General features: G+C 39.1%; 1 protein-coding gene across 4 annotated transcripts in view; it reads left to right on the forward strand.

Annotated features, from left to right (window-relative positions):
- The window catches only part of eps8l2 (EPS8 signaling adaptor L2), a 164,153-nt gene that overhangs the window by 132,124 nt on the left and 19,375 nt on the right, over positions 1-12,654 (forward strand). For 3 of the 4 annotated variants that reach the window (XM_072592188.1, XM_072592191.1, XM_072592189.1), the window contains 3 exons: positions 1,380-1,528; positions 8,770-8,947; positions 11,607-11,740. In XM_072592188.1, the coding sequence (XP_072448289.1) occupies positions 1,380-1,528; positions 8,770-8,947; positions 11,607-11,740 (461 nt within the window). The remainder of the gene's footprint in view (positions 1-1,379; positions 1,529-8,769; positions 8,948-11,606; positions 11,741-12,654) is intronic. The other variant, XM_072592190.1, reaches the window with a different exon arrangement.

Here is a 12,654-nt window from a genome sequence, read left to right on the forward strand (position 1 = left end):
CCAGCAACAACATCCTTGTGTGATGATGCTGTGGCTTTAAGAGGTATATTTTGGCCTGTTTTGCTCTAAAGAGAGGTTTTAAGTCAGGCACCGAGCTGACTACTTGGAAAGTAAACAGCTTGTGAGGTCTTGTTTTTTTTAAAATGTTGGAACAATAGAGGCAGCTTGGTTGGACATGGCCAGCTCACAGACCAAGGTTTCTAAGTTTTTTTAAAAAAGCTTTTAGGGTTAGCTTTAATGGTTGCTGTTGGCATCTCAACAAGGCAGAAGGTGCTGAGGTTTTGTAGAAGTAGAAGCTATCTTTTCCCTCTCTCCGTTATAGCTAGAAGATGGGGTTTCTCTCTGCTACTGGGTTCCCTGTGAGACAAATCTATTTTTCTCATTTGCCTTTTTGCTAAGACATTTTATATGGGATGTTACTATATTGGAACAGTTAATTAGCAATAGTTGCTGTATCTATCATTCTGTTACGTATTCCAAGAGAGTTAAGTTATTCTAAATTCCTCCTTTCTTTTTTATTTATACATAGTGTTCAAATAATTTGTGTTTCACTTAACATTGACTACTTTGACCAGTTACATCGCATCTGGAACACAGCACTTTTCATTTGCCTTTAAAATAAGAAGTAGTTAGAGTCTAGACTACCTTACTAAAATATTTTGAGGGGGTCTGGCCTGGTCCATAACACTTGTTCTAGATACTAATGTATAAATGAGGCAAGGTGCATATGCTATTGTCACATTTGAAAGTCTGAGCTTTAGATTAGCTGAAATATTTGTGTTCAGAACAGGTTAACATCCATTGAAAAATCCATCTCCGAAATGAAGAAGGAACAAATAGACAAAGGTTGTTGTCTTAGGTACCTTGGTGAAATTAGATTTGGTAGCGAATTTATAAAATTTTAAACATCAGGAAATGCTTTCTTCTGCACCTCATCCTCCTCCACCGTTCCCCTGAGCAAAAGGGCATTTAAAAAGATAAAAACCCAACCTGACCACGTAACAGTTTAAACAAAGGCTGCTCAAGGATGAATAAGTATTATGCTCTTCAGTGTTGGGTTGATGACCAAAATATTTTACAGAGGTTGTGTGGCTCCATTTTAATGTTACTTTTTAGTTTGTTGCTGCAAGAAACTTCAAGAAACTTGACAGTTGAAGTGAGGTGTGAAGGATAAACACCTAAGTGCCTGGATAACACTGTTTTTAGACCAGGAAAGATCCTTTAAGCTATCTGAAAAACTCCATGTTCACACCCCTCCATTTCAATCTGCCTGACCTTGTTATGAATCAGACAATTTGATAGCAATACATTTGCAATGAGTTTGTCCTTTTACACCTTTTGTTTTGATTTTGATTCCTATGTGGTGTTGTATTGGGTAGGTTGTTCAGGCCATCGGCGGTCCAGACATACCCAGGACCATCATAAGCCCGCTGCTTTCCAAAGATGCAACAGAATTTCTCAGAGGCCACCTCATTGCAAAGGAGGTGAAGCTGTGGGAGTCACTGGGTGAGGCATGGACCAGGTCCAGGTGAGAAAACTAGACCCGATTTTCTGCAAGATGCCAACTGCAAAACTAAGGGAATGATTGTATCGTGCATTTAAGAATTCATGGAGAATCAATGTTCATTGTGCAGCAAATGATTTGGTGGTGAAGTAATTGAGAAATTCTGTTCTGAAGTCACTGGATTTGTGTTGGTGCCTAAGAAGTAAGTACAGGTTCCCCTGGCATCACCTACACAGCTTGTCTTTCTCTCAAACATTGACATCTGCACTCTGCTGTAGTTGGAAATTCAGAGACAGACATGGGATGTATGGTTGCACATGTTAATTAATTTCCAGTAATTTACTGCTGTGTAATGAATATGTATTGTTACTGCTGACAGTGCAAAGCTACATGCAGTTGGGAAGAGAGATCAATCTGGTATTAAGATTTCCATAACAGCTGCTGACTTGGCTGTACCACAGCTGGAATAATTCAAGTCTGAGAAGGGGAATGAGCTGCATAAGGAATAACTTTAACTTCCAGCTGGAGTCTGACATCTTTGTGATCTGTATTGAGTGCTCAGCTCTCTCCATCAGATGCTCCAGTCTAGATTTCCTTTCTGGAGTTCAGGAGAGCACATTTCTTTCCTGACGGATTCGCCTGCCTTACTCAGGATAGAATCAAATGCTATTGCAGTGTGTCAAAACGAGCAGAGGGAATGAAGTGACAAATGGATGCCCTTATTTGAACTGCTCCTCCACCATTCCTGTTCAGTATGTGCGTCTCTGCTGCATTGTGCCTCAACATAATGTTCAATCCCATTTCTAGCAGGAATTCTGATAACATTGGCAAATTGTTGGAGATAAACCTCAGAGGCAATTCTCAAACTTTTAAAATTGACATTTTTTTTTATATAGACACTCCTTGAAAAACACTAACACACTCTCAGGAATCTCTTAACAGCCAAACAGCCTTACCAGATACTGATGTCCATGAAGCTTTGAGTATGTGGAATCATCTTAAACCTCTGGCTGGTGTGACCATAGAGTCTGCCATGAAATTTACCGGCCCATCTCAATGGCCAGAGATTGCTGGAAAGACTCCTGGGTGGGAATGCAGTAGTAGGCAGTGGTGTCCAGGTCATAGGTCATAGATCATAGATCAGTACAGCACAGGAACAGGTACTCTGACCCACAATGATGTCATGTTAAACTAATCCCACCTGGCTGCACGTGGTCCATATCCCTCTATTCCCTATCTGTTCATGTTTCTGGCCAAATGCCTGTTCAATATTGCTATTGTATTTGCTTCGAGCACCTCTCCTGGCAACACGGAACCTACCCCCTCTGTGTAAAAATAAAAACCTTTCCTTGCACATCTCCTTTCAACTTTCCCCCTCCAACCTTACACTTATGTCCCCTAGTATTTGACATTTCCACCATGGGGGGAAAAGAAAGACTTTGACTGCCCACCCCATTCCATGTCTCTCTCCAATTTTATATACTTCTATCAAGTAGCCCCTCAACCTCTGGCACGCTAGCAAAAACAATTCAAATTTGTCCAACCTCTTCTTACAGTTAATACACTCCAATCCAGCCAATGTCCTGGTAAACCTCATTTACACCCTCTCCAAACCTCCACGTCCTTCCTAGAGAATGAGGACCTGAACTTCACATAATACTTCAAATGATTTCTAACTAAAATTTGATACAGCTGCAACATGATTTGCCAACTTCTATACTGAATGTCCAATTGATTGATGGCAAGTATGGCTGTAAGCCTTGCTTGCCACCTGATCCACTTCTGTCACTCTGAACTCGCACCCCAACATCCCTGTGTATATCAATGCTCCTAAGGATCCTGCCATTTACAGTACACCTTTCTCTTGCACTTATCCAGACAAAAGTTTTGGGAGGTCTAAATTCCATCTGCCATTTCTCTGCCCAATTTTTCAACTGATCTATAGCCTTTGACAACCTTCCTCACTAACAACAATGGTGCCAATTCTGCAAACTTATGAATCAGGTAACCTGCATTTTTTTTTTTGTCCAAAGCATCTATATTACAGATATCAGAGGTCCTAGCACAGACATGAATCCTTGCGGAACACCACAGCTCCCAGACATCCAGTTTAAAAAAAACACCCCTTCTCAACTATCCTCTCTCTTCTATGATCAAGCAAAGTTTGCATCCATCTGTGCATCCCATATGACTTAATCTTCTGGACCAGCCTACAAAGAAGTCAATGCTTTATTGAAATTCATGTTGACAACATCCACTACCCAACCTTTAACAATCATCTTTGTCATTCCTAAAAACACTCGACCAAATTTGAGAAAAGAAACCCCAACACAGACCCATGTTGACTACCACAATAAGTCCATTCTTTTCCAGATATGAGTAAATACTGTTCCAAAGAACCTTCTCCAATAATTTTCCTACCACTAATGTAAGGCTCACTGGCCTATACTTTCCTGGATTGTCCCTGTTGCTCTGAAATAAAGCAACAATATTGACTAGTCTCCAGTCTTTTGGAACTTTGCCTGGCTAAGAAGGACACCAAGATCCCTGTTAAGTCTCCAGCAATATCTGCCTTTGCTACCTTCAGTATTCTGGGATAAATCCCATCCGGGCTTTTTCAAGACACCCAACACCTCCACCTTCTTTAAAATGGTATGGTCTGGAATATCAACCTACCTGTCCTTAATCTCACTATCATCCATGTTTTTCTTTTTGGTGAATAGCAATGTGGAGTAACACCTAGAAGAATAAAAGGTCATTTGTAAAACTTTGGAACACATTGGTTGACTAAAGGGTCAAAAAATTTGTAAGAAAAGAATTATGGGCCTGCTAACTGTCAGTTGGCTTCCCACTGTAGGGAATAGTAACTTAAGTAATAAGAGCAACTACAGTCAATTAGGCCTACTCTTACATCCATTCCCTGGTTGAGGTTCCTCAATTTATGATTCCAGACAACATATCGTTAAAACTCCCAGGCACAGGGGTTAAATAAGCTCTCCTTCATTATTCATCCATTCCTTTGCTTGGTGACAATAAGATTAATTTTAAAGAATCCATTCCCTTATGGATGCCTTTCTCCCAGACCATATTAATTTATTAATCAAGGGGCAATTCCAGTTCTAAAATGTTAACTCTGCTTTCTCTCCACAGATGCTGCCAGACCTGCTAAGTTTCTGCAGCAAATTTCTGGTTTTGTTTCAGATTGCTGGCTTCTGCAGTTTGTTTGTTCCTTTTGGCTGGCTGGCTGGCTGGCAGGCAGCACCCAAAATGAGCCAGATAAATGTTTGTTTTTCCATTTCTTTACCTGTACTACAGAAGTGTTTGAGAATTCTCAAACTGTGATCTTTCGAGCTCACTAGTCTGCATACTGGTATGTCAGAACTAATATACACAGAACAGAAGTTACAGTGTTTAATGCTGTATTGTATAATCCCTAGAAGGGTAAAACATGCTTGTAGGATAGGTGTAGTGAGTAGTCAGCCACTCATTACCTCCATTATCTCTTCGTCTTTCCATGTTGAGATATACCTGGCAACATACAGGTGTGACATTCCATGGGCCCATACAGGACTCTGCCAGGCAGTCACTATATTTGCATTCGCAGTTATTTCTTGTCTGTAGCAGCTCCTTTTCTAAAAAAAGAATATATGTTAGAATTAAAAGTCTGACATCTCCATAAGTAGTTCATCCATATGATATTTTTGAGTCTGATTGCTCTAGGTGCACCACCATGCATTGGGTCCTTGGGTAAGCCTATGATAGACCATAGAAACCTTGATGCTTAGAGATTGTGCTCCTGTGAGCTGTCTCCCTTGCAATGGCCTTGTGAAAACCGAATGAATATTTGAACTCTAAAAGGGCATTCTGGAAGCCTCAACAATAACTCGGGTACAATGGATCCCGATCTATCTTCTAGCCATTGTGCTGGACTCCTGACAAAGATGAAAGTAGAGGTTCATAGAATGGCCATGAATCTTCAGCTTCCACAATACCAACAAGGATCTCTCTCCCAGTAATGTTGCATTATTGTCTACACTCCGTGGAACTGCTTGTCATGCAATTTTTCTTTGTTCCTCTCCAAAAGCAGTTATAGTTTCAAGGGTATCAACTTATTCCGAAACTGTGACCTCCTATAATACCTGTCCCTTCAATGTCTCCTCCACAACTTACGCATGTCTCCTCACAGAAATTCCTCTGTATTTTATTCTATTGAGCTACATCATGAGTATCAACAAACATTATCACTTTGAAGTATCAAATTAGGGCCTTTTTAACCTTAATTAGGGCCTTTTAATCTTACACCTAACACTTTGAATAGGCAGTAATTAGTCAGCGATCAGGTGCAATAGCGATTCATTGTGTTTTATATTTTTCTTCATACATGCATTCATGGAATGAGGGCATCTCTGACTAGATCAGCAATCGTTGCCAATATGTAATTGACCAGAGGGCAGTTAAGAGTTAGCCAGTGAACCAGATGGATTTTTCCTGATACAATGGATTGTGTTGGCAATGGATTCATGGTCATCATTAGACTCTTAATTCCAGATTTTTATTGAATTCACATTCCACCATTTGCCATGGCAAGATTCAAACCCGGGTCCCCAGAACATTTTCTGGGTTTCTAGGTTAACAGTCTAGTGATAATACGAATAGACCATTGCTCCCATTTTGGCAACACAATATTAATTGCAATTCTGTCGCTGTCTGGGCTGACTTCAATATGCAGGTCTGGACTTTCTACAGAGAAATAGGTATGAGGTGTTGTGAGTTTTGCCTGAACCCACGATTCTAGCTCGAACCTGCAAAAACCAACTGCCTTGTCTTGTTGGAGGCTGCTATGGAGATGGACCTGCTATGGTAGTGATGGGTGGCAGATGACCAAGCTCGTAAATTAGAAGGCCCACTGTTTACTGGGACACAGGACCACTTGTATTCCTGTAGGCTCTCTCGTTCACTTTCTCACAGGACAATACATTCCTCTGTTTTATAACTTTCTGCATTCTTTTCTCAATTTAAATACTAAGCAGCTCCTCTGTTCTGCCTTTAAAAGTGCATAACCTCACATTTTCCCCACATTATGTTCCATTTGCTAAGTTTTTTAAAATCATCGCTTAACCTGTCTATATCCCTCTGCAGCCTCTTTATGTCAACCACATTACTTCACTTCCCACCTATTTCTGTGTCATCTGCAAACCTGACAATAGTACATTTACTTTTCTCATCTAAGTTATTAATATATGTAATCAGTAATAGTGGCCTGAACACTGATCCCTGGCTGTCATCTTGAAAATGCCTCCCTTATTAGAAATCTGTTTTCTATTAGATAGCCAAACCTCTTTCCAACAGTTTGCACTTATTTCAAAATTATATCATCTGAGTAACAGAAGTTCCTGATTTTTGTTTTAATTCATGGTGTGCTGGTATTCAGACATAACTAGCAAGAATGACAGCATTCAGGAGCGATAAGAAGAATATAGTATTGTATAAACTAGTGCATTTTCAAACTTCACATTTGTAGGAATAAGTAGACAGGTACTATTGGACTAGAGCCTTTATGTAATGTATAATGTAAAACCCTCCTGTAGTTTAGTTTGAAGTCAGTGATGCACCAGCACACATAAACTCAAGGGTATTAATCCATTACCATATATTTAAAGCCATGGTACTTCTATTTTACATGAATGGGAGCATCAGCAAAGGTAACATTGCAAACCTGGTATATAATGGTAAAGAAAGAAGACACTTTAATGATTCAGATATGAGCTGTCATTAGATTTGAGAGACTAACCTGTCCTCCTCAGTTACACACAGATCAATTTCCTATGTGTTTCTCATATCCGCTAATTCTGTTTTGCTTTTCTAGTATCCATGTTTGTAAAAAATGTAGTAGTACCACCTTCAGTGCAGTGTTTGTATTGCAGTATCTAATTCTCGGTTTAGCCTTTGAGAGGATGAGACAAAGTTCGCATTGATAGAAATAACATTCTGCACTTGTTTATTGATATCTTTGATTAACCCAAATCTATAATGATTAACATTAGTATTTTACATCAAGGAAACACATTTCGAGAGAAGCACATGAAAGACAAACTGAGATAATGGAAGGCCCATAGATTGAGGTGACAAGTTAGAAATATAAGAACAGGAGAGGTCATTTAACCTCTTGAGCCAGTTCCATGATTATTGAGATCATGGCTGATCTGCAGCTCCTTTTGTTAGACATGTCTTTGTCCTATTTCTGTTAATGTCTTTGAGTAACAGAAATTGATTAAACTTACATTTGAAATGGACAACTAAACTCCTTTCAATTACTGTTTGCAGAAGAACTCCAAATGCCTAGCATCTTTTGTGTAATGAAGTATTTCATAAGTTCGCACACAACAAGTTTGACTTTCATTTTTAGACAAAGCCCCTTTGTCATTGGTCCTTCATATGGCAGAAATGTTTTTTCAACATATATTAATGAGGACTAATAAAATTAGAATCAATGAGGAAAGGAGTCAGCAATAATCAATATTGAGAGAATGAAAAATATTGTGCAAGGCATATAAAGACAGTAGTGTGAAGAAAAACCAATTATGGAGAATAAAGCAAAGCTGAGATCCAAGCAGGGACACTTACAGGAACAGTGAATGGTTTGTCTGAAGGCTGTGCCATGAGGCTACAATTAACATACTGTACAGAGCTGAGAGATACATGAAGATGATTGCATAGAAATAAGTATAATGAAAGAATTCAGACAGGAACAGAAAACCTGAACTGTTCTCCATTTCTATCCACTCCACGTCTCTGGAGACACATTTGACCTGAAAGAAACTGCATTGTGGTTCAGAATTCTAGTGTAGTCTGACGTGCCAAGTACAAGTTTATGTAAATGTTAGATCTTTCTTCTAAATCTACAGAATGTTCATTCAAATCCTATGCCAGAATTCTGTTCTTGAGGTCTTTCTTTTTACAAATTGGCTGCCATTCTGGTGTATAAAATAACAGTACTAATAGATCATAGGATTTGATAACTGTCCAGCATTCTGATAGTCGGAGTGAATGTGGACAGATTTTTTTCTTTCTGTGTATAGTGATAGCTTTCTCCTTATCATTTCCCTATTAAATTTGTGTGCTGACTGTGCAATACTTGTCATTGGATCCATTATTTCTCTTATGCAGGTATTAAGACTGACAGGTGAAATAAAGCAATGTTTTAAAAACTGGGAATCACCTACTTCGTAGCTCACAGTTACAGATCGTGTTCCCTTTTCTTACAGGGCTGATTGGCCAAAGGAGCAGCATGTTCCCCCATATGTGCCGAGGTTCAGAAATGGCTGGGAGCCACCCCTTGAGAATTTCCGAGGAGTTCCTTGGGAACTGGACCTACATCAAGTGGCAGATTCTACAACAGATGTACAACGCAGACAGGAGGAAATGAGGCGTCAATCTGAGGAGGTAAGACAATCTTCCTAGTTTATGCTGTGTAAGTAACGTGACTCTTTGCAATGTTACTAGCATTCTATGTTACCAGATTGTTCTTTTGCTTTAATACAAAGATCCTATTCATCATATCTGAATAATATATTATTACAGTATTGTTTGATGTCTGGGATCCAGATGCTTTATTCCAGTCCAGAAATATGGAATGAGTTTGGACTTGTCTTCTTCAGGAGGAACTGAGCTCAAATTTCTCAAGTTGAATCTTCCCATTTAACATTAAATTGGTAATGTCACTTTGATAAACCATGACCTGAATGATGTGGCCAGATCCCAGATATCTCTGCTCCTGTAATTCTTGGTTTTTGGACATTCCTAATTTTACTTGATGTAGCATTGGTTGCCTTTAGTTGCCTAGGGCCCAATTTCTGCAATATCCTCTCTATGCTATTCTGCACCACAGCATTTTCCTCCTTTTAAGGACATGAGACTCCATTTTTGAGAAATAAAGTTGTCAGGATCATAAAGGACTTTTGGCCGTAATTTGATCTTCTTCTGCACACGTATGGATGCCTTAAGTTTCGTTACTACTTAACGACGATCAGTGCTGATAACCTCATCACTATCTCTATCATAAAATTCTGGGCCCATTTTGATGAATATTGTGGAAAAGGAAAGTTTTGCATCAGTACAGTCACTATTTAGCTTCTGATAAAGCACCGTTCCCCCTATCTGCTTTTATAGGCTGGGGGATGTGGTTTGGTCAGCTTAGTAAGGTGGACATCAGGTTTGTGGTACAGTCTGACACCAACAATGGGGGTTTAATTCCCACATGGCTGAGATTATTTCTAATGTCTTGGCTTCTGGACCTCACCCTTTGCCTGAGACATGGTGACCCTTGGGTTAAATCACTCGCTCTCACACTCACTCACTCACTCACTCACTCACTCACTCACTCACTCACTCACTCACTCACTCACTCAACACCTATGATCCTCTGGAACTTTTGACTTTGCTTTAATTGCTTTGAACTAAGGATCATGTCAGGCTCTTACAAACTCCTGTTTTTCTTTCAGATTATAGATCATTGTAGCGATACTGCGTATCTCAACATTTCTTTACCTTACTATGTTCTTTATACTTGAATACTCAGAACAATTTCCCAGTTCTCATATAAAATATGCCTGAAAGGTTATCCTGTTCTGGTCAGGAGCGATGATTGACTGCAGTGAAACTAAAGCCCCAAGTGCTTTCAACAACATCAAGTTGCTCTTCCTCATTAGAATCCGAGAATTGTTGTAGCCCCTCTGATCATTCCACTCCTTGTCCTTTCTCTGTAGCCCTAAATTTTTTCTGTCAAATGGAAATTGGATAATTATCTGAAGAAAACCCCCAGCATTCTTTTAAATGGTGCATTTCTTATTCTAATCACTCCTGATCTAAAAACATTTTCCCTCAGTTTGACTTCAGCCATTTTTGAGACTAATCTTAAACCAGTATCCTATGGTTCCTTATCCTTCCACCAGTGGGAATAGCTTCTCTCTATCAACCTTGTCCAGACCCCTCATGCACAATGCTATCAAATCTCCCCTCAACCTTCTTTTCTCTCAAATCTGTATTTATAGGATAGCGCACTATAAGGAGGTCATTCAGCCCATCAAGTTCTCCCACTGCTTGTTTCCACCACCTCCAAATGGTAGAAACAAATCTCTGCTTTTTTTTGTTGCTGTAAGTGTTTATCCAATTTCCTTTTGAATACTAATTTGATTCAGTATCCACTTCCATATCAGAAAGCGACTATGATGTAAATGTTCTTCTGCTATTTATGTAAATTTTTTTCCCCATATCACCACTGGCTATTTTTAGCAATCATTTCAAATGAAGTTAAATCTGGGTCAGAAACAAAGACATAAATTTCTGGAATAGCTCAGCAGATCTGGCAGCATCTGTGGAGAGTAGGGTCTCTATGGAGCAAGGGTCACTTGACCTGAAACATTGACTCTGATTTCTCTCCACAGATGCAGCCAGATCTGCCAAGCTTTTCCAGCAATTTCTGTTTTTGTTTTCTGATTTACAGCATCCACAGTTCTTTAGTATTTAATTCTAGGTCGTCATTTATTCAACCATTGGAAACAGTTTCTACTTATTCTATATAAATCCATCCTAATTTTATACATTTCCAGCAAATCCTCTTGACACTCTGGGGGCAACCTCCCGCTTCTCTAGAATCCCTCATTCCGAGAACAATTTTAATTTTACGTATGATCTGCACTGTTGGTAAAATATGTTTCGATGCATGTCACTTTCTGCAAAATCTAAAACAGGACTGTGTGGTATGGTCATAGTTGTGTTCCAAGATTTCCTTCTCCAAGATTGAACATGAACATTTGTCAAACGTTGCTAACTGCAGTAACTATTGGCTTCATGCCTTAAGACCCAAACAAAATGGAATTCATCTTGATTTAACAAAATCTTCTGATGCCCAATGTTAGTTTTAGAACTTTGAACAACCTGCTCCTGTACATTGTTTAGTGCAAAACTGAGTTGTCAATGTTTCTAAACCTGAGTTTGGACTTCACACAATATCCAGATCAATATGTAGTGTTCACACAATCTTATTGTATCTAGATCCATATGCAATCGTTTTCTTCATGTTTTGTTTTATTTTGTTTTTCAGTATTCGTCAACACCCTGCTTCCCTCCTCCAAATGGGTATGCATACAGTAACACATCTTTCAAGAGAGGCCAGATTGCTGACCAGAATACTGCAGTGGATGCATTTAAGCAGAGTGTTAGTCGACATGTAGATAGGTAACTGGTATTAGCATGCTGTGGAGAACTGGTACAATTTACTTTCTCCTCCTCTTCTGCTCTTAAAACAGTCTGGAGAACTTCTCTGTATTAATATTCTCCAATGGGTCAATATCTAAAGACTCTGTGATCCATAAAATTAACAGATTTCTTGATTTGATCTTTTTTGCAGCTTTCTTCTCTAACTTTGATTTTCTTTTTATTGTTGTGAATTTCAAGAGTTCATTGAATAAAAATGTCCATTACTCTGTAATGTCACAATATATTGACTCAAATGTTTTTCAAATCGCAAGAGCTTTGTGACTTCAACTTCTAAGTGTGGTCTCCTGGGCATCCCCAAATTTAATTGCTTCACTATTGGTGGCTGTATTTTTATTTGCCTTGGCCCTAAGCACTGGAACATCTCGTCTTCTCTTTGACCAAGCTTTTAATTATCTAAATTATTCTTTCCTTGTTTGATTCAGTGCCATAACCTGTTTGACAATGGTCTTGTGTGTAATCAAATTTTCAGCTCCTAGTGGCTAAATGTTGGGTAAATAAATGGAGTATTAATTCTCCACCTGATTTCAGTCATCATGTGGATAAGGTGAAAATTGTCCTTTCAACTGCTATAACATGCAAAGTCTAGCAACTAAATACATAGTTTAGACTTTAATTTCTGAAAGTTATCACAATTCACATTAGGAAATGCCTTCGATACGGCAACAAAATATGCTTCAGAGAGATTTTGAAATGCTATTGTGATGAATTGGAGCACCAACTCCTAAACGGAGATGCCATTTGACACCCGTCACCTAGTGCTGCAGTTATTGATCTCTGCAGGAAAGTGCATAGGTGCTTCTCTGTAGGAAGGTTCTTTCATTGCTGCTCTTCTTCACATGTTGACAAGCAGCATTGACTGAGTCCTGAGGTAG

This window comes from Chiloscyllium punctatum, chromosome 22, assembly GCF_047496795.1.
Source record: "Chiloscyllium punctatum isolate Juve2018m chromosome 22, sChiPun1.3, whole genome shotgun sequence".
Taxonomy (NCBI): Eukaryota; Metazoa; Chordata; class Chondrichthyes; order Orectolobiformes; family Hemiscylliidae; genus Chiloscyllium; species Chiloscyllium punctatum.